Source organism: Panthera tigris, chromosome B3 (genome assembly GCF_018350195.1).
Source record: "Panthera tigris isolate Pti1 chromosome B3, P.tigris_Pti1_mat1.1, whole genome shotgun sequence".
NCBI lineage: Eukaryota > Metazoa > Chordata > Mammalia > Carnivora > Felidae > Panthera > Panthera tigris.
The window spans coordinates 97,188,465-97,213,935 of NC_056665.1; the positions used below are offsets into that span (position 1 = coordinate 97,188,465).

The window sequence follows — 25,471 nt, forward strand, 5'->3', positions numbered from 1 at the left end:
TCCAGAGCCTGTGATCTTGTCTTAGCTTTTAAAGTTTTAATTAGTGCTTGCTTCGGCAGCACATATACTAAAGTTTTAATTAGTTAGAAACTGTGTGTCAAATGTTCTGGGAACTAGACTGTAGTCATTGTGTGTCACTGTAGAGACCCCAACACAAAAATCATACCTCATTACCCTGTTGATCCAGATCTTGCTCTTCCTGCTCCAAACATAAAATTTTAATAGTCAGTTATAACTTAAATTGAAATTCCACATGATTAAAAACTATGAGGAGAAAAAAATATTAATATAGCAAGACTATCACATTGAACCAACAGGTTATGGACCCCAAGAATGTATTCTTCAGTGTCACAAAACTCTAGTGAATTAATTTGTGCATCTAATATTTTATTTTATTTATTTATTTTTAACATTTATTTTTATTTTTGAGACACAGAGCATGAATGGGGGAGGGTCAGAGAGAGGGAGACACAGAATCTGAAACAGGCTCCAGGCTGTGAACTGTCAGCACAGAGCCCAATGTGGGGCTCGAACTCACGGACCGCGAGATCATGACCTGAAGTCAGATGCTTAACTGACTAAGCCACCCAGGCGCCCCGTGCATCTAATATTTTAGAGAACAATGCAATTCAAAGAGAAAAAGGATTGTTCTCTGAAGTGTTTTTTTTTTTTTTAAGGACTTTCATTTGGAGTACATGCTAAAACAGTAAAATGTAAAATGACAATTTAAAATTACAACTAAATTTGATGTTTGCCAAAAGAAAATGGAGAATCGTAGAATAGAACTTGTAAGAAGTTTTCACTATTAAGGTAAGCTTGGGGCGCCTGTGTGTCTCAAGTTGGTTAAGCGTCTGACTCTTGATTTTGGCTCAGGTCATGATCTCACCAACTGTGAGCTTGAGCCCCACATCGGGCTCTGTGCTGTGTGGAGCCTGCTTGGGACTCTCTCTCACACACACACAATAGGTAAATATAAAAGAAAAAGGTAAGTTTAATTTTGTTTTGCTTTGCTTAGATTATCTCCAAATAGATTTTTTATGTATGATTCATTATACCCCAATATTTATGAGTTTACAGTTTACAGAATGACAAATATGAGAACAGTGTAAAAAAATCTGAGGATCAAACTGAGTTATAACATCACTAAACAATAACATTGTCCAGAGGAAAACAACAGTAACACATTTAGAATCCCTGTAAGCATTATCTGCACTGAACAGAGCAAACAATTCTAACCAAAGCTTTAACTGCAATAAATAAAATACAGGCTAAGTGAAATTTTTTCCAATTTTATAATCATTTGCTCAAGATTTCAAGATCTCAGGCAACCATCTTAACTGGAAAAAACTTAACTTCTAACTGGTTTTTCAACCAGAGCACTTGGCAGTTTCAACATCATGTAAGATAATACAGCATATATTCTCATAGAAAAATCTAGAGTAGCGCAAATTTATTCCTACTCCTCTTCAAGATAATCCCAATTATTTGTCTTATTTTAACGAAGTTCCCACTAGAATCAAAGCCTCTCCATACTTTTCTACGCTTACATCCTGGAAATGTAGTCTTTTACGCTTACATCCTGGAAATGTAGTCTTTTAGGTTGTATTTCTAAAATGACTTTCCATTAAGGATAAAGTTACCACTTGTCCTGGTTTTAGCACTTGCAAGCCTCATATTTTAGGAACCTGAGGTGGTTAGTGACCCTAATTAATGAAGCAAAAGCCCACATATGTGTGGTAGCCTTACCTTGTCATCATGTGGATCATCTACAGCCAAGTCTTGTAACTCTTGAGTTACAACCTCAAGGGAGGGAGTTTCTTTCTTTACGCTGTCTAAAGCCCTTTGTCCACCTCTAGGTTTCTGGGGCTGTTTCTTCACAGGTTCATCCTTTGTTTTTCCTTTCTTCCCCTTTTTCCCCTTTTCTTCTTTGTTTGAACCTGCAGACTTTAATTCATAGAAGTAAAATAATGTAAGTATGTTCAATATTGTCAATATTTTAAAATTTTTTTTATTTATTTGTTTAATTTACATCCAAGTTAGCATACAGTGCAACAATGATTTCAGGAGTAGATTCCTTAATGCCCCTTACCCATTTAGCCCACCCCCCACCCCACAACCACTCCAGTAACCCTCTGTCCTCCATATTTGAGTCTATTATGTTTTGTCCCCCTCCCTGTTTTTATATTATTTTTGCTTCCCTTCTGTTAATCTGTTTTGTATCTTAAAGTCCTCATATGACTGAAGTCATCATATGATATGTCTTTCTGTAATTTCGCTTAGCCTAATACCCTCTAGTTCCATCCATAGTTGCAAATGGCAAGATTTCATTCTTTTGATTGCCAGGTAAGACTCCATTGTATATATATACCACATCTTTATCCATTCATCCATTGATACATTTGGGCTCTTTCCATACTTTGGCTATTGTTGATAGTGCTGCTGTAAACATTGGGGTGCATGTGTCCCTTCAAAAAATCATACCTTTATCCCATGGATAAATGCCTAGTAGTGCAATTGCTGAGTCCTAGGGTAGTTCTATTTTTAATTTTTTGAGGAACCTCCATACTGTTTTCCAGAGTGGCTGCACCAGCTTGGATTCCCACCAGCAGTGCAAAAGAAATCCTCTTTCTCCACATCCTTGCCAACATCTGTTGTTGCCTGAGTTGTTCATTTTAGCCATTCTGACAGGTATGAGGTGGTATCTCATTGTGGTTTTGATTTGTATTTCCCTTAAGATGAGTGATGTTGAGCATGTTTTCATGTGTCAGTTGGCCATCTGGATGTCGTCTTTGGAGAAGTGTCTATTCATGTCTTTTGCCCATTTCTTCACTGGATTATTTGCTTTTTGGGTGTTGAGTTTGAAAAGTTCTTTACAGATTTTGGATCCTAACCCTTTATCTGATATGTCATTTGCAAATATCTTCTCCCATTCCGTCGGTTGCCTTTTAGTTTTGCTGATTGTTTCCTTCTCTGTGCAAAAGCTTTTTATTTTGATGAGGTCCCAGTATTTCATTTTTGCTTTTGTTTCTCTTGCCTCTGGAGACATGTTGAGTAAGAAGTTGCTGCAGCCAAGATCAAAGAGGTTTTTGTCTGCTTTCTCCTTGAGGATTGATGGCTTCCTGCTTTACATTTAGGTCTTTCATCCATTTTGAGTTTTTTTTTTTATATGGTGTAAGAAAGTGTTCCAGGTTCATTCTTCTACATGTTGCTGTCCAGTTTTCCCAGCACCACTTGCTGAAGAGACTGTCTTTATTCCACTGGATATTCTTTACTGCTTTGTCAAAGATTAGTTGGCCATACGTTTGTGGGACCATTTCTGGGTTCTCCATTCTGTTCCACTGATCCGAGTGTCTGTTTTTGTGCCAATACTGTCTATATTTTAACAAAAATGTATTGAATCCTACCATATGATAGGCTGTGGTCTGGATGCCCCTTAAAAAACAAAGGAAGAAAAGACTTTTAGATGTTACTTACCCCCAGCAATTTCATGATGAGTTCACGTTCTTCTTCATCTTGGTCTTTGTATTTTTCCTTCATTTTTTTCATTTTACTCTACAAAATCAAAAGATTTTACTTGGAAAACTTCAGTTAAAAAATGTCAACAAATGTTTGTAAAGAAAAGGTGCTCCTGGGCGCCTGGGTGGCTCAGTCGTTTGAGTGTCTGACTTCAGCTCAGGTCATGATCTTGCAGTCTGTGAGTTCGAGCCCCACATCGGGCTCTGTGCTGACAGCTCAGAGACTGGAGCCTGCTTCGGATTCTGTGTCTCCCTCTCTCTCTGGCCCTTCCCTTCTTGAGCTCTCTCTCTCTCTCAAAAATAAACAAACATTAAAAAAAAAATTAAAAAAAAAAAAAAAGGAAAGGTGCTCCTATTCTCTGTCAGAAATGGTTACCAAGCAAGGTACCATTATAATAAACAACATGGAGGCTAAGAAGATGGATAAACCATAGTCCTCAGCCTCAAGGAGTTTACCATCTGGTAGAAAAAAATACATATAAGAGCAAGGATAAATTAATGCAACATATTCTAAATGCAAACATTATTCCTAAGATACTTCAGAGAAAGAAATTTCTTTCAGCTTAAGCAAGAACTGTGGGGAAGAAATAAAGTAAAACTTGAAAGTCTTAAGTAAATTTTATAGTATCAGGGATTATATAAAAAGCAGGATTATAAGGTAAAAACAGGACAGTATACTAACAGCAAGTTATTGCATTTGGTTGGAGTCAGGATATACATACAGAGGAAGAACAGGAAACAAGGCAGCAAAGCTAGTCTGGATAAAGGCAAGGCACTTAAGGCTTTGAATTTTCTCAACAAACTGGCTTTATCTTTACCTTTTACCTGGGCTACACTTCCAAATCACCTAATTTTTTTTTTCGCCTAGTGATTTTTAAAAACAGACATCTAGGCCTCACCTCCAAAGATTTTTGTCTTTATTAATCTTAGCTGGGGCCCAAATACAAATTTTACAAGATCTTATAAATCTTGTAAAATCTTTACAAATTTTAAAGATTTCTTTAAACAGGACACAAAAAAAAACTAACTATAAAAGATTGATGATTCAGATTTCATTAAAATTAACAGATGCTGCTCATCAAAAACACATGAAAAAAAAGCAAGACTGAGGGTGCCTGGTGGCTCAGTGAGCTGAGCATCTAACACTCAATTTTGGCTTGGGTCATGATCCCAGGGTCATGGAATCAAGCCCTGTGTTAGGGCCCTTGCTGAGCATGGAGCCTGCTTGGGTTTCTGTTTCTCCCTCTGCCCCTCTCTCTCCAGCTCAAGAGCTCCCTCTCTGCCTAAAATAAAAAAATAAAAAAAGGAAGCCTGAAAAGTATTTCTAACATATACATCCAAGAAAAGACCTATATTCAGAATTTCAAAGAACTCATATACATTAATGACAAAGCTGGACAACCTAATTTTTACAACTGGGCACTTCAAAAAGAGGACAGATGTCTCATAAACATGAAAAAGTGTTCAATATCATTAGTATTCAGGGTCATACAAATTAAAGCCAGAATAAGACTGTGGTATATACATGCTTGAATGACCAAAAGACCCCTGACGATACCAAATGTTACAATGCAGAACAATTATAATTCGGATATTCTGCTTGAGAGGAAATTGGTGAAGTACTCCAGAAAACTGGTAGTTCTCTACTAAAGCCAAACACAACATGAATGCTATAAATCAGCATTCAACTCTTAGCTATACACAACAGCGATTAAGATTTTTTTTTTTGGTGGGAATACTAATTAGGCACAAGTGTGGGCTTTCTGGAAGAGTGAGTACTGGAAACATTTAAGTATCACATGATGGTGGCTTCACAGATACATGTGTGTTTAAAAATTCACTGATCTAAACAGTCTAGATTTGTGCATTTTACTATATGTACGTTATGCCTCAAAACAAAAACAAAAACAAAAACAACAACCTTGAAAGGGGCGCCTGGATGGCTCAGTCTATTGAGCGTCCGACTTCAGCTCAGGTCATGATCTCACGGTTCGTGGCTCTGTACTGACAGCTTAGAGCCTGGAGCCTGCTTCAGATTCTGTGTCTCCCTCTCTCTCTCTGCCCCTCCCCACTTGCACTCTTTCTCAAAAAAAGTAAAAGCATTAAAAAAAAATTTCTTTTTGGGGCGCCTGGGTGGCGCAGTCGGTTAAGCGTCCGACTTCAGCCAGGTCACGATCTCGCGGTCCGTGAGTTCGAGCCCCGCGTCAGGCTCTGGGCTGATGGCTCGGAGCCTGGAGCCTGTTTCCGATTCTGTGTCTCCCTCTCTCTCTGCCCCTCCCCCGTTCATGCTCTGTCTCTCTCTGTCCCAAAAATAAATTAAAAAAAAAAAAAAAAAAAAAACGTTGAAAAAAAAAAAATTTCTTTTTAACCTGACAGTAAAATGAACAATATTATCATGAAACTGAACCAAGAAATGGAAAACCCAATGAAAAGAACAGTTTGGAAAACAGAAGTTAGGAAACTCAACTTTGAAGAAACAAAACTGAATGGACCTATCATCACTGGAGAAAATTTAATTAGCATATACAGTACAACTTTGGTTTCAGAGCCTAATCTGTTCCATATACATGCTTATAGTCCTAAGCACTTGTATATTCTTTTTGTTTTAATGTTTTATTTATTTTTGAGAGAGTGCAAGCAGGGAGGGGCAGAGAGAGAGAGACACAGAATCCAAAGCAGGCTCCAGGGTCTGAGCTGTCATCACAGAGCCCGACACAGGGCTCGAACTCAGACCATGGGATCGTGACCTGAGCCGAAGAAGGCCGCTTAGCCAACTGAGCCACCCAGGTGCACCCCCCCTCCTTTTTATAATGTCTAAGCACTTGTATATCAAAGTGAATTTCAAGAACCATTGGCTCCATTGTGATCCAGCGTCACATACTACTCGTATTCCAAGATATTGCTCATTTATCATTAGCTAAAATTTATTAGAAATGTGTGCTGCTCTTGTGAAACACTCACAGAACAAGTTACTGGTGCAGCCTCTCTGGAAAACAGTATGGAGTTTCCTCAAAAAACTAAAAATAGAACTACCCTACGACCCAGCAATTGCACTAGTAGGCATTTATCCAAGGGATACAGGTGTGCTGTTTCGAAGGGACACTTGCACCCCCATGTTTATAGCAGCACTCTCAACAATAGCCAAAGTATGGAAAGAGCCCAAATGTCCATCGATGGATGAATGGATAAAGAAAATGTGGTATATATATATACAATGGAGTATTACTCAGCAATCAAAAAGAATGAAGTCTTGCCATTTGCAACTACGTGGATGGAACTGGAGGGTATTATGCTAAGTGAAATTAGTCAGAGAAAGACAAAAATCATATGACTTCACTCATCTGAGGACTCTAAGAGACAAAACAGATGAACATATGGGAAGGGAAACAAATATAAAAAAAAGGAGGGGGCACAAAACAGAAGAGACTCATAAATGTAGAGAACAAACTGAGGGTTACAGGACGGGTTGTGGGGGTGGGTGGGCTAAATGGATAAGGGGCACTAAGGAATCTACTCCTGAAATCATTGTCGCACTATATGCTAACTAATTTGGATGTAAATTTAAAAAAAAAAAAGTAGGGGCGCCTGGGTGGCTCAGTCGGTTAAGCGTCCGACTTCAGCTCAGGTCACAATCTCGCGGTCCATGAGTTCGAGCCCCGCGTCGGGCTCTGGGTTGATGGCTCAGAGCCTGGAGCCTGCTTCCGATTCTGTGTCTCCCTCTCTCTCTGCCCCTCCCCTGTTCATGCTCTGTCTCTGTCTCAAAAATAAATAAACGTTAAAAAAAATTAAAAAAAAAAAGTAAAGAGCCAAAAGTAAAGTACAGAAACCAAGAAAGGGGGATGAACAATATGATCTTCATGTACGTGACTTCTTCCCAAAATTGGTATTTTGTATAACAAAGGCAGAAATTTGGTCTTTCTTGTTTACCACTGAATGTGCAGTACCTAGCAGGGTAGCTGGTACAAAGTAAAAGTAAAACCCTGCATTGCAAGTAACCTGTTTTGCATGTGTTCCACAAGCCAAGCAAACATTTCTAATAAATTTTAACTTGATAAATGAACGATGTCTTGCAACACGAGTATTATGTGACACCGAATGTCACATGATCACAAATTTCCTGATTACAAAGTGCTTTGGATAACAAGCATGTTTCCAGAACCGATAATGCTCACAAACCAAGGTTTTACTATACTTAAAAACCTACCCACAAACTGCCAAAATACCAGGTCCAGTTATAAGCAAACGCTATCTATCACATTTCAAGGAACGATCTCCATTTTATACAAAGTTCTAGAGAGCAGAAAAAGGAAAACCTTCCAAACTTATTTTATGAAACTGGTATAACCTAGATAGCAAAACCCCAAGGGCAGTATGAAAAATCAGAGGCCAATTTAATCGATTTTCTTAAGTAATTTACCACATTAACTAAGGGAAGAAAAAGCATAAGGAAGTAAAAGAAAAATGCAGAAAAGGCATTCAATAAATTTAATCTTATTAAAAATAACCCCTCATAAAGGCTATCTACCAACCAACAACTCCCAGGAAACATCCCACAATGATAAAAATCTTAGCAACAGTCCCTTTAATGTATAATTAACAAAGATACACACTATTATTACTTCTATGCAACACTGTACTAATGTTTGAGCCAATGCAAAAAACAGAAGTAATAGATATTAGGATTAGAAGAAAAGCCATTATTTGGAGACACTACTGCTGCCTACAAATGGAATACTAAAATGTACAATAAGATTACCTAATACTAAATCAATGTAAGAAAATCATCTCCCCACAAACCAGTAATGATAGGAAGTGAAAGTTTTAAAAATATACCATTAACAAAAAGAAAAATTATAAGCAGGAACAGATAAGATGTATAAAACTCTATGGGAAAATATATCTTTACTGAAGACTATAAAATATTCTTACAAGACTATAGTCACATTCATGGACAGGTAAACTCAGTGTGGTAAAGATGAAAGTTCTCCACAAAATTATCTAAAACTTCAATGTCTTTTAATAAAGATCCTCAGGATTTGCCTTGGAATTTTATCTGCAGAATATTTCATTGTATGAAAGCACCACGTTATTTTATGTTGTTGGGCATTTAAGGTTTTTTTCAATTTTTTTTTGAAAAAAAAAATTTTGGTTTGTTTTTTGTAATTACAAATATCAACCTGATGAATATCCTTATGCTAGTGCATGCACATGATTTTTTTAGGATAAATTCCTAAAGGTAGAATTGCTGAGTCAAAGGGTCAATACATTGTTAGGACTCTTGATGGGAATTCCCATGGTGTGCACTCAAACATTTACTGAATGACTGAATACACATTTTCTATTAATTTGATGGGTGGAAATTCCTTTTATCACTTTTTTTTTTTTTCACATTTGCCATCGGTCTTTCCATTTTATAAATGGTTCTTTTTGTCACCTAGAATTATTTTTTTTTTAACATGACTAACCACTAATTTTGAGTATTTGACACTTTCCCCAGTAATCTGTAATAGTATTTTATCACATACTAAATGTTTAAATATTACAGTTAATGTCCTATGTCTAGATTTTATTCAGTTTCACTTTTTGTATTTGGCTTTTTCTATGTTAATACCATACTGTTTTAATAGTTCTAACATGAAATGTTTTACTACCTAGTAGGGAAATCCCTCCTCAATCTTCTTTTTCAAGATTTCCTTAGCAACTCTCTAATATTTACTCTTTGAAATGAACTTTAGAATTATTTTATCAAGTAAATTAAAATCTCAACTGTGATTAAAGTCATGTTGAATGTACAAGTTTATTTACTTTGAGAGAGCATGCACGGTAGGCAAAGAGAAAGAGAGGGAGAGAGTATCCCAAGCAGGCTCCACACTGTCATAGTGCAGAACCCAATGTGAGCTCGAACTCACAAACCATGAGATCGTGACCTGAGCCAAATTGAGAGTCGGTGGCTTAACCGACTGAGCCACCCAGGTGCCCCTGAATGTACCTATTAATATGAGGAGAATTATATTCTTCTCTTCCATATGCTCAGCACGTCCCTTTATTTTTTTGAGGTCCATTGGAAAAAAAATCCAGGAAATTGTGACCACTATGGATGGAGGGAAAATCGTAAAACATGACCTTTATTAAGATTTCAAAGGAATTTAATTTTTATAGTGATAAATGGATACATATTAGCTCACAATTTCCTCTTTTTACACTGCTACAGCATTTTTTAAAGTATATTCTGTATCTACTACCTCTTCCTTCATTATCCACCTTTAATAAGAAATATAGGACCTCTAACCAAAATCTCATTAATATTTGAAAAAAACAATTATCACTAAATATCACTAACGACCAGCACCAGCTGTTACTATCAGAGTGTCACTAGCAAATCACAATCTTCTAATTCTTCTTCTACATGGGAGCTTGTATCTAGATGATCTTCAAGGAACATAGAACAGTGATCTCCATGTTCCCAAACCTTGTCTCTTTTTAACTAATTTTCAAAGAAACTCACATAGGATTATTTTTTTGCCTACATCTTTTGTTTCGCTTAAACTTTAAAAAATTAAGAGCCTCATAACTTCATTTGTGAGCCAAGGAGTACTAAGTTTAACAGTTCACTCCCAAGTTTTATTACCTTTTGTCCTCGCTTCATTGGCTGCACAGCTGGGACACTTTTGCTTGTGTTCTGATGAGTTTCAATGTGTAGAGCATTTTCTTTTTCTTTGTCCTTTACCTCTATCACTTCTAAATCCCCTGAGTCACTTGGAAGCTTTTTCTTCTTCATTTCCCTAAACATAAATGAAATGGGAACATCTAATTCTTTGAATTTCAAATCTTTAGTGCCTTAAAATAGTACAGGGGAAGGAGAACATGTACAATATGTAAAAGATCATGGCTCCTGCTTAACTTCATAACCACCAGGCTACACTATAAAAGAAGCACAAATCATCACACTGGAAAAAGTTGAAAATTTTTTGTTCATGGATTTATCATTCTGTCAGCCAGGCTTAATACACCGTTACACCCTTTACTTATCCTTACTCAGTAGCCACATTCAGTCCCTCCACACCTTAATGACCAGGCACTGGGATCTGCAGTCTTAAGTCAGCATGGCCTTGACTGATCTTAAATATTCAATAAAATATCTGTTGCCAGGTTAGTTGAATAAATAATGGATAAAAATATGCAGATTAAAAAGGAAGGGGAAATTCTATTACTATGCTATTTTTCATGTGCAATCTTTTTATCCCCACTGCCACTGTCTAGTCCAGGTCCTCATCACTTCCTACCTAGACCTTCCTCCAGTGTTTCCCCGTAATCTGCTCTATGTGAACTTCTAGTCTTCCTACCTATATCACATTCCCATTTAAAGTCTCCCAAAAGTGCTCATCACTTTCAGGAGAAAGTCCAAAAATCCTTAATTTATCATTCTAATAACTTCTCCACTTTTGGTCCAAATTCACTTTGTCAATCTTACCATCTACCAGTTCACAAACATGAACTTTTTGCTCCTTTCACCTCAGTCTATCATTTCCCCAAAGCACTATGTGTAATATTTCCAATTCCGTGCCCTGTTCTGTTCATGCTTATTTTCTTCTGAATCTCTGACCATCTTATCTTCATTTACCTAAATAAGTTCTAACACATCTTTAACGTATACTTATGATGGTATTTCCCAAAACACCTGAACTCATAGCAATTTCTCACCCCTGAACTACTGTATCCCTACCATATGGCTCTTTCCTGATCCAGGACTCAAAAACTTCTCGAAGGCACACATTTTATATTTTACCTCTTTGTATACTCAGTATCTAGCATAGTGCCATGTCCTCAGAGAGATCACTGAAACTGTTTCATGACTACCTTCGTAAAACAAAAAGGCCTACTGTCCACTCCACCCTAGGGTCTCTAGGGTGCTTTACTAGCTGTATAGCCTTTTTCTTTTCTTTCTTTTTTTTTTTTTTTTTTTAGCCCTATAGTGGGTTTTTTTCTTTTACCCTGTAGTTGTCTCTTTCCTTCTGCTTTCCCCTTTCTATTTGCCTTCCGAGGCCTGCTATGTTAAAAAAAAAAAAAAAAAGAAAGAAAGAAAAAAAGTCTTTTTATTAAATAAAACTTTCCTAGTTATTTTCAAGTATTCCTGTCAATATTATCCTAGAACCAGTCAATTTAATGCACTGCAATCGCTATTGCATATATTTATGTAACAAAGGGTCTCACTCACGTTACTTTACCTATCTCACTGATTGTAGTGACAGATCAGGGCTCTAAAACAGAAAAACCTATGAGAGCTGAATATTAAGAACTAAACAAGGTTTATGCTAACTCTTGGTAATTTTAACAAGGGAAGTCTTTGGAATAGCCAAGTGATCTGTCATAACTGAACTGTCAGTAAGAAAAAAAATTATATGCTTTTCAGTTAGATAACACAAATATGTTTACCTTCTTTCCTTGGCTGACAAATGTCTCCGGCTCTGTAATTTACTGTCACTCTATTAAAATTAAAACAAAAAAAAAACACAAGCAAATACAAACAATAACATCACTACTATTAATTTTTCAGAAAGTAAAATTAAAAAGTACAAAATTACTCATTGAGAAGAACATGATGTTCTTCATAGAACTTTGAAAACAGCTTACCATACTAGAAGATTCTTCTTTTGAAGCCAATTTCTGGAGGGACCTATGAAAACAGAACGAGGCATCTACTGGGTTGTAAATGGCATTCATTTAAAGTCTGCAAACATTCCCGTATCATACGCTTAATTACTGGCAATCCTACAAACTTTCAACATTGACAAAATTTTAAAAAACATAATCAAATTGCTCATCTCACACTTCTAAATATATTCTTAAATAGCAGACATGTATTAAACACTTACTATGTCCCAGGCACTGCCAGATGCTTTATATACAAATAATCTTCACCAAAACCCAATGAAAGGAGTAACATTCCATTTTCACAGAGAATGAAACTTAAGCTGAGACACAGAGTAAGTTACCCTATGACACCCCCTAAGACCCAATTCTGGTCAGACTCCTAAGGTGTTCCTAATTATTCCAGTGATAGAGCTTTCAGAACTATGTTATTGTTTACCTGGTGATCAATAAGACATTAAAGATTAAAACACCTATTTTTTTTTTAATGGAACTGCCTCTCTTACATTATTAGCATTTATATTCATTTACTTGTTTCTATTTTGACCATTTTCATATTTACTGTATTTTTCTACACTGGGTCCTCGAAATTTCTTTACAGAGATCTACCCCCCCAATCAAACAGTAAAAAGATAATAAGACTGTAGGACAATGGATGGTAAAAGTACTGAAGTCAATCATGTTATTATCTTTGTAAGGATTAACTCTTCCATCATTCCCAGCTGTAATAGGTTTTAATTACCTTTGAGATTGAAGGTGGGACAAATCAATGGTAGTGTCAGGATAATTTAATGTGTCTTCGCCTTCATCCATCATTTCAGCAATAGGTTCCTGATCTTTTACCACTTCTTCAGATTCTCCTTCATCTTCCGAGCTCTCTTCCTGAATTATTTCATCATTTAGCTCATCTCCACCACTGTGAATAGTGATATCCTCCTGGTCAACCTGACTCATAAGCTCCACTTCCACAGGAGTTTCGTGTGATTCCTCTTTATCTTCGTCACTGCTACTGTCACCTCCGTCTGTAGAATCATCGTTAAGAAAAGTCAGAGTGCTATCACCATAACAAAACTAGAGGATTACCTTGAAAACTTCAAAAACAATAATATTCTGTTGATTCCCTGTGTCTCCAAGACATCACCAAAAAAAAAAAAAGCCTGATCACATCCCCAAAGGGTACTCAGACAAAAAAGGATTCTCTTGTATCATGAACTGGTTGGAATAAATGCTCTCCGAAATACTTTACCACAATAAATATCTTGGACAATGCAATCATTTCTACAACGAAAACTTTAACTTGTCTTGGTTAGGTATTTCCAAAGAGGAGGACAGGAAAAGTAATTCCATAAATTCTACTGCTGTTATTGTAATTTGCACATGAGAAGTGAAATGAGACAATACATGCAATATAATTGGCACACAGAAGGTATTCATACCTTTCCAAAAGAAACACTGTCTAGTAATAATATTACCTAATTGGCTCCCTAATAAAAGGAGATGCCATCACCATCTGACAAAGACGGTTGTGAGAATTCAGTTAAAAATAATGTAAATAGGGGCGTCTGGGTGGCTCAGTCGGTTAAGTGGCCAACTTCGGCTCAGGTCATGATCTTGCAGTCCGTGAGTTCGAGCCCCACGTTGGGCTCTGTGCTGATAGCTCGAAGCCTGGAGCCTGCTTCTGTGTCTCCCTCTCTCTGCCCCTCCCCCATTCGCACTCTGTCTCTCTCTGCCTTTCAAAAACGAATAAATGTTAAACAAAAAAATAAAATAAAATAAAATAAAAATAACGTAAAGAACTTTGTACAGTGTCAGAAACATTGTGAAAATTCAAAGAAATAAAATCTTGTGATACAACAGTAGTCATAAATGAAGCCGCAATATTACTCCTAAAGAAGAATGACCCTAGGAAAAAGAAGAACTGTAAAAGTAAAACAGTGGGCATACTTTCCCTATTCCTTCAGGTAGGTGAGTAAATTTATTCCAGCAACCACAGTTGCTCTCTACTTGAAGCAAATGTATTATTACATCAAGCCAAAGTCTCACATGAGAAATTCTACTTATTATAAATTCATCTCTGTATAAGTTCTAATTATTAAATCCAAAAGTAAATGCTCATTCACAAATACCTGAGTCTATCTTTGCTGAACACATTTACATATGACCCATTAAATACTGAAGTTTTACTACATTTGTTTATATAGTACTTATGGTCCAATTAAATACTTTATAATTCATTAGAACAAGTATGTTTAACATTTCCAAAAACAAAATTCAGTAAAATCGACAGCAACTGTATTTTTGAAATTTCAATTATCCCAAAGTAGATATGATCTTCTAAGAATTCAGAAGCAAAATTAGACAGAAGGTAACACTATAAGCTACTTTATTAAAATCTGTAAACTACCTAGTTGTTCCATTTCTTCTGATATGAGTTCACGTGTGCAACTTGCCAATGTTTCCATGTCTTCATCCTGCACTCTGACTTTTCTTTCACCCCGATGTCTCCAAATACAAGACTCATCTACCTATGGAAATAGTTGTTTTTCACTGATGAAACTTTAGGTAAGACTAAAGAAAATTTAAAAAAACATTAACAAAGAAGCTGAAGGATACCTTAAAGAGGAAACTAAACCCCATCATTAGATACGAGGGAGGAAGGAAATTCTTCTTTCCTATAAAAGATAATAAACATAAATGTTAAAAATTGTCTTTTTCCATTTTATGCTTACAAATTATCTGACACCAATGGTCACATTTATTTGGTCTTTTCTCTGTCATGAAGGAACACAGAATTTGGCATTATGTATAGGAACAGGAATTAAGAAAGAAAAAATATGAATGCTTGCTATCATCTTTGGGTTAGTCAATCCCTGAATAATCTTTTAGAAAAAAAGGGCATGTTATATGAAAGCACATCCTCATCAAGAAAAATATCTATGGAGATGACATAACAAATGCTAAATCTGCCACAGCAGCACAAAATTTTCCTTATTTCATAATAGATTTCATATATGAAATCAGAATAATTTCTGTTCTGAAAATATTAGTAAGTAATGGTCCTCAAACCGGTCTCCATAATCATTACCTCGTATCATGAAGCTTCCTGTTGTCAAATATTCTCCAGTTGGTGCTGTTTTAGACACCTGAGGAACACAATACCACATCATACTGTTGTCTTAAGACACGTGTTTTTAAATTTTTCACTCAAGAAAGTAAAGTCATATTTAAGTAAATAGCACCATCTCCTGAAAAGTTTATGATTTAGTAAAAATTCTCAATACTGAAATATCTCTTCAAAGACAGATATACCATTGGCAGTAACAAAGAAAAGAAATAATGAAGGATATACTACATCAATAATTTTCAAATGCCATGGATTAGAGGCAGAACTTGTTCACACATTTCCTCTGGTTTGAGATATAATAGGAAAAATAAGAAAAGTTTAATAAAACTATATTTACTAAAATAAAACTATACTGGGGCGCCTGCCTGGGTGGCTCAGTCGATTAAGCACTTGACTTCGGCTCAGGTCATGATCTCATGGTTTGTGAGTTTGAGTCCTGCATCAGGCTCTGTGCTGACAGCTCAGAGTCTGGAACCTGCCTCAGATTCTGTCTCTTTCTCTGCCCCTCCCCCACATGTGTGCGCATGCACTCTCTCTCTCTCTCTCAAAAATAAACAAAAAAATTTAAAAAACAAACTATATTTGTTAAATAAAGTCCTTTCCTAAGATACTGTTTTGGGGGTAGTAAAATAACCTTTCATTTTAGGAAATAAGATGATGTATTTAAAAACTGTATGTTATCTGCGAAACCCCCAAATCTGAGAGTACCTTTGTCATAGTTTTTGGAGGGATTAAAAGCACACTAATTTCACCATTAAAAAACCTGTTCAATGAAAGAATTAAAACCACTTTTATAACAGGCAGAAAATATAATACCAGAAATGATATTAATTTCCTGAAAACACAGTATCATAGCATAAGCAGAAAATGACTATAAATAGATACAAGATGAACCTAAGGGAGGATAATAGTAATGAATTCTTTATCTTGCTGTATAGCTGTAAGACCCTGTAATATATCATTATCAATTGCAATTACTGAAAATGTGAAACAGAAAATGAAGTCACATATGGAGTGAAGTATCAAGTAACAGCAATAACAACAAAGAAGGACAATTACTAAAGCCAAATGAATAAAAAACACTGGATATAACTATTTTTCAGGAAGGGCCAAAGAGAGATCAGAAAATTCCAACAAAGATGAAGAGGAACACTCTTCATCTTATATAACTGCATAAATCATTCTCTTCCTTTAGGTGTCTGCTCAAATCTTACTTTCCTAGAAAGGCCTTCCCTGACACTACTTTCAAAATGGTAGCCCCAATCACTCTTTAGTGACTACTCTGCTTTAAAGAAAAAACGTTACAGCACTTGTTACCAGACATTATGCATGTGTTTTTCTCCACCACCAAAATGTCACCTCAATCAAAGTAGGTACTTTGCCTTGTTGACTTCTATACCCTCAAAATTTGGTACACAATAGCTCTTAATAAATTAAGAAAAAGGACCACAGCCCTTATTACCTGATGATGGTACACCCACCAAGCACTAGTGATAACTCGTGCATCCCAGGCAGCACTGTAGCAAAGTGCCATTGTGCCAGCTTCAGTCAAGGTCCGAGGCGGAATGGGTTCTCCTGTGATATAAACACCACAATGCTTCAATACCCAAGTACAGAGTTTCTATACAGCAAGACCTGAAAATCACATGCAACATGATGGATTTGATCCTCTTACATCTTAAATACTGATACCACATTTTAATTTCATATTACATGAAGTTACGATTTTTATTAACAATATAGTTACAACATCACTCACATTCAGGGAAATGCAAATCAAAAACCACAATGTACTATCACCTCACACCTGTCAGAATGGCTAAAATCAAAAACACAAGAAGCAACAAGTGTTGGCAAGGATGTGGAAAAAAAGGAACCCTTGTATACTGTCGGTGGGAATGTAAACTGGTGCAGCCACTGTGGAAAAAAAGTATGGAGGTTGCTCAAAAAATTAAAAATACAACTACCATATGATCCAATAATTGTACTACTGCGTATTTACCCAAAGAATACGAAAACTAATTCAAAAGGATATATGCACCCCTATGTTTATCTCAATATTATTTACAACAGCCAAATTATGGAAGCAACCCAAGCATCCATCAATCGATGAACAGATAAAGATGTGTACACACACACACACACACACAATGAAATATTATTCAGTCATAAACAAGAATAAAATCTTGCCATTTGCAACAACATAGATGGATCTATAGAGTACACTGCTAAGCAAAATAAGTCAGAGAAAGACAAATACAATATAATTTTACTCATATGTGAAATTTAAGAAACAAATGAACAAAAGAAAAAAAAAAGCGTCCATCAAAAAACAGACTCTTAACTAAAGAGAACAAACAGATGGTTACCAGAAGGGAGATGGGTGGGGGGATGGGTGAAATAGGTGAAGGGGATTAAGAATACACATTTATCTTAATGAGCACTGAGTAATACACAGAATTGGTGAATCACTATTGTATACCTGAAACTTACAGAACACTGTATGTTAACTATACTGGCATATTTTATGCCAGATAAAAAAATAACAATTACAAATATATATTTACAAAGCAGGTTTTTAAACAGTCTAAGTAAATAAAACAAATCAGAGAAGAAATGCCTTATCACTTATGTCAATAACTCTAACTTTATTCCAGAAAGAATCACCTAGAAAGGCCTAAAGTTTGAATTCTTCCAGAATTACTATAAATCACCTAAATTGTCAAAATGAAGAGCATATTAATAATATCTCCCTACAATTAGATTTCAAATACTTTTTAATTGGGATGTAATTCATGTACCATAAAATTCACCCTTTTAAAGTATATAATCCAATGGTCTTTAGTATATTCATAAAGCTACATAACCATTACCACTAATTCCAGAACATTTTCATTATCCCTCAAAGAAATCCTATATCCATAAATAGTCATTCTCCATTTTCCCAGCCCCTGACAATCATTAACACACTTTGTGTTTATGGATTTGCCAATTTTGGAATTTCATATCAATGGAATCATATACGTCTGGCTTCTTTCACCTAGCATAATGTTTTCAAGGCTCATCCCTGTTACAGCAATTATCAGTACTTCATCTCTTTTCAAGACTGAATAATATTCCATTGAATGGATATACAACTTGTTTATTATCAACTGATGAACATATGGGTTGTTTCTATTTCTTGGCTATTATAAATAATGCTGTTAGGAATATCTGCAAACAAGTTTAGTGTGGTCAGTTTGTCTATATAACTAGGAGTCGAACTGCTGGGTGACAAATTTTATGGCTAATTAAAAACAATTTTTTTTTAACGTTTATTCATTTTTGACAGACACAGCATGAGTGGGGGAGGAGCAGAGAGAGAGGGAGACACAGAATCCGAAGCAGGCTCCAGGCTCCGAGCTGTCAGCACAGAGCCCGATGCAGTGCTTGAACTCACTGACCGTGAGATCATGACCTGAGCTGAAGTCGGAAGCTTAACAAACTGAGTCACCAGGTGTCCCCTATGGTCAATAGGAACTGCCAACTCTACTCCATAGTGGCTACATCATTTTCCATTCCCATCAGCAGCATATAAGGGTTCCAATCGCTACATCCTTCCCCCACGTTTTGTCTATTTTTTTTTATTACGACTATTCTCCTGGGTGTGAAGTGGTACCTCTTTGTGGTCTTGATTTGCATTTCCCTAATGATGAATGATACTGAGGATCTTATGTGCTCACTGGCCATTCGTGTATATTTGGGAAAATATCTATTTGAATCGTTTGTCATTTAAAAACTTTTTTCCCTTTCTGTTGTTGAGTCTTAAGAGTTCTTTGGATACTGGTTCCTTAGCAGATAGATAAATGACTTGCCAGTATTTTACTCTGTGGGTTGTCTTTTCACCTTTTTTTTTTTTTTTTAATGTTTATTTATTTTCGAGAGAGAGAGAGAGCGCGCCAGCGAGAGACAGAGTGTGAGTGGGGGAGGGGTGGAGAGAGAGGGAGACACAGAATCTGAAGCAGGCTCCAGGCTCTGATCTGTCAGCACAAAGCCCAATGTGGGGCCCAAACCCATGAACCATGCCCGAACTGAAGTCTGGCACTTAACCACTGAGCCACCCAGGCACCACTCTCCAACCCCCCCGACCGTCTTTTCATTTTCTTAATAGCGTCTTTGAATTAAGGTTTTTAATTTTGATTTGTCTAATTAATCTGTTTTTCTTTGGTTACTTATGCTTTTGATGTCTTATCTAAGAAATGACTTCCTGATTCATTATGAGATTTATGCCTTACTGTAACAGTTTTATAGTATTAGCTTTTAAGCTTACGTCTTTGATGCATTTAATTTTAATAAATGGTGTGAAGCAGGGGTCTAACTTTATTCTTTTGTACATGGATATTAGTCCAAGCACCACTTTTTGAAAACAGTATTCTATCTATCCCCATTGAATGGCTTTCATACCCTTGTGCAAAGTCTACTCTACAGACTATAAATGAGAACTCTCAATTCGCTTCAATGATTTATCGGTCCTTCCTCATACACCTTGCTGTCTTTATTACTGTTGCTTTACAGGAGGTTTTGAAATCAAGAGGTGTGAGTCCTCCAACTTTGTTCTTCATTTTAAACATGGTTTGGCTGACCTGGGTCCTTTGCATTTTCATGTGAATTTTAGGATCAATTCATCAATCTTTGTTAAAAAAAAAAAAAAAAAAAAAGGAAGCTGGAATTTTGACAGATTACATCAAATCTGGAGACTAATATGGGAAGTACTGCCATCAGAAAAATATTAAGACTTCCAATCCATAAACACTGAAAGTCTTTCCACTTAACTCTTCTTTAATTTCTTTCAATGATGTTTTTTATATTTGGGGTGTATATCTTGCAACTTCTTTTTGGTGAATTTATTCATATTTTTTAATGCTATTATAAATGGATGTTTCATTAGTTTACTTTAGTACCGTTCACTGTGAGTGCATAGAAATACAACTGACTTTTATATATCATACAAATGTATCCTGAACATTTGTAAAGTTATTAACTAATAATTTTGGGGGAATTCCTTGAGGTTTTAAATATATAAGATCATGTCATCTGCAAATGGAAATAGTTTTACTTGGTCTTTACCAATGTGCATATTTTTTATTTCTTTTTATTGCCTGTCTACTTAGAACATCCATACAAGGTTGAATAGAAGTAACAAGGATAGGAGCACCTGGTGGCTCAGGAGGTTAAGTGTTTGACTTTAGCTCAGGTCAAGATCTCATGGTTCTTGAGTTCGGCCCCGCATCGGGCTCTGTGCTGACAGCTCAGAGCCTGGAGCCTGCTTCAGATTCTGTGTCTCGCTCTCTCTGCCCCTCCCCCACTTTTGCTGTCTCTCTCTCTCTCTCAAAAATAAATAATAAGCATCAAAAGATTATTTTTAAAAATTTAAAAACAAAAAGGGACAACAACAGACATGTTTGTCTTGTTCTGGATGTTAAGGGGAAAATTTTCAGTCTTTCACCATCAAGTATGATGTTAGCTCTGGGTTTTTCATAAAAATCCTTCACCAAGTTCAGGAGTTCCCTCATATTCCTAGTTTGTTGAGTGTTTCTATCACAAATATGTGTTGGATTATTGCCAACAGCCTTTTCTGCATCGAGATGATCATGTGGTTTTTGTCCTTCACCTATCAATACATTGATTAATTTTCATACATTAAATCAACCATTCCTGGAATAAACCCCTTTGTCACAGTGTACAATCCTTTTAATATGCTGCTGGATTCAGTTTTCTAATATTTTGTTGAGAAATTGTGTGCGTGTTCATAAGCAACACTGGCCTGTAGTTTTCAATTCTTGTGACATCTTTGATTTTGTTATGAGGGTAATACTGGGCTTAGAGAATGAGTGAGGAAGTTTTCCCATCTCTTCTATTTTTTGGAAGAGTTTGTAAAGCACTGGTGTTCAATCTTCTTTAAGTTTGGTAGAATTTGCCAGTGAAGCTACCTGGGCCTGAGCAGGGTTTTTTGGTTTTGTTTTTTTTAATTTTTTTAAATTACTATTTCAATCTTTTTACTTGTTATAGGTTTGTTTGATTTTCTATTTCTCCTTGAGTCAGTTTAGCTAGTTTTTATCTTTCTAGGAATGTGTCCATCTCATCCAAGTTATCTAATTTGTTGCCCTACAACTGTAGGTAGCATGCCCTCACAATCCTTTCCCCCCTCAGCAAATGTAACTTCTAAAGTTATTTAATAAATGCTCCAGACACAGACTAGAGATGTGACTAATGTTTATCACAGTGAAAAGTTCATTCTTCATTTAAAGAAACCATTTATGACAGGACTTCATTCTGCTGTCTTACTGCACATTCGCCACCCAGAATACTACACAAGCGTTGCTAAAATGGTGTTTTGTAAGAAGCAGCTAGGGCACTTTTTCTTTTAATCTTCTTGATTTCTGCAAAGTTGGTAGTAATTTCCCCTCTTGTGTTCCCAATTTTAGGAATTTGAATCTTCTCTTATTTTTTTTGGTCAGTCCAGTAAAAGTTTTATGAATTTTGTTGACCTTTTTTAAAAAAAACAAGTTTGGTTTCACTGCTCTTCTCTATTGTTCTTCTATTCTGTTGCATTTATTTCCACTCTAATCTTTATTAATTCCTTTTGTTCCTTACTATGGGTTCTAGGCTTTTCTTTTTCTAGATCTTAATGTTACAGTTTTGTTCATTATTTGAAATGTTTCCTCTTTTTATAAACATTACAGCTATAAACTTCTAAGCACTGCTTTAATTGCATCTCCTATCATTTTGATATACTGTGTTTCATTTCACTCATCTCAAAGTATTTTCTAACACCCCCCTATGATTTTCTCTTTGACACTGGTTATTTATGACTGTGCTGTTTAATTTCCACACATTTGTGAATTTTCCAAATTTTCCTCTAGTAGTGATTTCTAATTTCACTCCATTATGGTCAGAAAACTTACTTTGTATGATTTTAGTAGTTTTAAACTTGTTAAGACTTGTCTTCTAGACTATCATATGGTTTAGCCTGGAGAACATACTAGGTGCACTTGAGAATTAGCCTACTGTTGTTAGGTGAGGATATCAGAGATTTATATTAGGTCTAGTTAACTTAAATATTTGTTCATATCTTCTATTTCCTAGTCAATCTTGTATCTAATTATTTATTATATCCATGACTTAAAGTTAGGTATTAAAGTCCTGAAATATTATTGCTGAACTATTTCTCTCTTTGATTCTGTCAGACTTTGCTTCAAGGGTATTCTAGGGCTCTGTTGTTGGGTGCGCATATATTTATAATAGTTATAAATATGTTGATGAATTGACCCTTTTATCATAATAAAGTGTCCTTTAACTCTATTAACACATTTTGTCATATAATAAGTTTTGAATTAAAGTTTGGAATAATAAAGAGAATAAAGTTTTGAATAATAAAGAGAAATATATTACCTGTTGGATTCTTAATTACACAGCTAGTAGCTCCATGAAGATCAGCATGTACATAAATGTCCCCTTAAAGACAAATGAGAAATAATACTTTAAGTCCTGTTCCTTTTTTTTTTCTTTTTTTTCTTTTTAATGGTTTTAATGGGTTCAGAATCCAAAGGGGATAAGAAGGCATAAAGTCCATTTCCCACCCCTAGGAGATCTCTCATAGTCCTCCTTATAGGAAACAGCAATGGTAATATGGCAGATTACTAAAATGGTCAGTTCCTCTCTCCCTTGTTAGCCACACCTCTTTGCTCTGTGATCCTGAAGCTTCTCCCATCAAGTGGAGTCACTTCCCAGTCTCTCGAATCTGGACCTGCCCTGTGATCTGCCTTAGCCAGAATATAGCAGCTGTGACCAAGTGCCAGTTCTCAACCTAGGTCTTAATAGGCCTTATGTGCTTCCTCCCTTTCTCTCAGAAACTTGCTGAGTTACCGTGTAAGCAAGTCTAGGCTAGCTTGCTGGAGGGTGAGAGATGAGTCATCTAGCAAATGTAAAGGTCCTAAGGACCATGGATATTTGACATGTATGATGAGCAGTCAAGAGGTCAGACTAAGGGAAGAATGGTAAGAAATGAAGAAGGAAAGAAGCCAGGAGGCTTGTAAGCCACAGTGAGGACTGTGAGTTGTATTCTATGTGTGTGCTACCAATGAATAAACAAATGAACAAACAAATGCAGGAGTGAGATCTTTCCTCTTTTGTTAAGGAAAAAGGAAAGTTCCTAACAAGTAAAATGAGCAGCCATTGCTTGCCCCAACAGTTCGTCTGGGATTTGAAACTCAAAGAAGAGAAAAACTCATACTGCCCCAACACAAGCTGAGGTCAGAACAAAGCTACAGAAGAGAGAGACCATGCCCTAAGCACCATGGAATACCATGATCCCTGCTGCTTTCTTTTCTGGTCTGGGATCTGCAGTGGATATCAGATTAGTTCTGATTATTGGTTTCTGATACCCACACTGTGAAGGTTCAGCCACAGCGAGGTGGCTGTTATCAGCAAAGAAAAATAAATGAGAAGACTTACATACACCACAGGGCTTAAGTTCTTTTTCTAAATATGGAAAAAAAAGTTACAAACTTCCGCACTAAAAAAACAAGCCTTTAAAAATTTGATCTACACTAACTTTGGAGGACTGAGAGCTATTTTGTTATAATATAGAAGAGAATCAAAAGTCCAACACTGCAGATTAGCTCACCATTACTAATTTAGGAATATTCACTTAAAATGAAGATTAAGTGTCAAAATGCATATTCAACAAACCATAAACCATCAAGATAAACTCCTTCTACCAATTAAACCTGTCATAGAAGATGAAAATCTACATCTAATATTGAAATAATTGATCCAATTATATGAGAAAATTCTTTAAATTTTTATCTTACCTACCTGTTGTCAAGTATCTTTTCACAATTATTTCATTCTGTTGCTGATCTCTTCCACCTATAATTAAATAGTTCTCTGAGCTAACGAACCACAGAAATTTCTCAAACCTACCAAATTGAAAGAAAAAAAGTTAACATTCTTTTGCTTTATAGTCACCTGAATTCACATCCTTTTTGCAAACAAAATTCCAAGACGCTATCCTACCTTGTAGGTTAAGACAACTTGATGGTTTAATTTATTAAAGCATCAAACTGAATTTTATTGAAATCTTATACAAACTGGCCAAGGATATTCTTATGACAGTCTTAGAAGTAATTAAATTCTATGTTTGAAAATGTGTTCTCTCCTTATCTCCCTCTCATATAGTCCCCTCTTAAACTCAAGGATAACATAACAATGAATTACACAAAGCAACAACATACAATGTCACATGGTCCCTAGGTTTAGTTTTCTTTCAGTGGGGCACTGGCTAACTTTTGAGGCCACAAGTAAGAAAGAAGTTTTCTCACTCTGTCCTGAATCAACTGAATACTTACATATATGGTATTCTTTATACTTTTATACTTCTAAAGGTAATTTTTGCTCTATAAAACTAACTTTTCTCAAAAGAAAAAGTAATTTGGTTTTCATGATTAATACATACCATTATGATAAAAAGTAAAGAGTATATATTTGTATGACATTTAGAAAATGACAAAATAGAGATGAACAGAAATATTTTCTATATTACATATGACTATTTCTTTGACTTAATCTACAATTTAAAAACTTCTGATTAAAAATGATAGATTAAGCACTGGCATTAAACTCCCTTTTAACACCCAAAATATAATAGCACAAGTATTGTGTTCCTGTTTTCTCATCTGATTTTTTATTAATACATATACATGGTTCACAAATGTTTTAAATCAGACAAAAAAGGCATAGTTTAAGATCCTGCATCCCCTTTCAGTTCTCATTACCAATATCAAACAGAAGTCCACTGTTATTAGCTTTCTGTATATCCCTCTCCAGAGTTTCTTTATACATATAAAAGCTTTAAAAAATGCTTATTCTAAACCTTTTCTTTTAAACACAACACACACTATTCTGCAAACTGCTTTCTTTTTTTCACTTAAAAATGTTTTCTTGGGGCACCTAGCTGGCTCAGTTGATGAAGCATGCGACTCTTGATCTCGGGGTTGTGGGTCCGAGTTCCACACCGGGTATAGACATTACTTAAAATCTTTTTTTTTTATTTTCTTAAAAAAAAATTTTTTTAACATTTATTTATTTTCAAGAGACAGAGCATGAGCCGGGGAGGGGCAGAGAGAGACAGAGGAGACACAGA

At 35.8% G+C, this 25,471-nt stretch overlaps 1 protein-coding gene across 3 annotated transcripts in view; it reads right to left on the reverse strand.

Annotated features, from left to right (window-relative positions):
• Nucleotides 1-25,471, reverse strand: part of NEMF (nuclear export mediator factor) — a 56,802-nt gene that overhangs the window by 4,073 nt on the left and 27,258 nt on the right. For all 3 annotated transcript variants that reach the window (XM_007097550.3, XM_042989642.1, XM_042989641.1), the window contains 13 exons: nucleotides 24,145-24,248; nucleotides 22,720-22,782; nucleotides 16,751-16,863; nucleotides 15,250-15,307; nucleotides 14,778-14,836; nucleotides 14,569-14,689; nucleotides 12,907-13,186; nucleotides 12,147-12,189; nucleotides 11,949-11,998; nucleotides 10,144-10,297; nucleotides 3,475-3,552; nucleotides 1,747-1,944; nucleotides 167-199 (listed from right to left, as the gene is read on the reverse strand). In XM_007097550.3, the coding sequence (XP_007097612.1) occupies nucleotides 167-199; nucleotides 1,747-1,944; nucleotides 3,475-3,552; nucleotides 10,144-10,297; nucleotides 11,949-11,998; nucleotides 12,147-12,189; nucleotides 12,907-13,186; nucleotides 14,569-14,689; nucleotides 14,778-14,836; nucleotides 15,250-15,307; nucleotides 16,751-16,863; nucleotides 22,720-22,782; nucleotides 24,145-24,248 (1,354 nt within the window). The remainder of the gene's footprint in view (nucleotides 1-166; nucleotides 200-1,746; nucleotides 1,945-3,474; nucleotides 3,553-10,143; nucleotides 10,298-11,948; nucleotides 11,999-12,146; nucleotides 12,190-12,906; nucleotides 13,187-14,568; nucleotides 14,690-14,777; nucleotides 14,837-15,249; nucleotides 15,308-16,750; nucleotides 16,864-22,719; nucleotides 22,783-24,144; nucleotides 24,249-25,471) is intronic.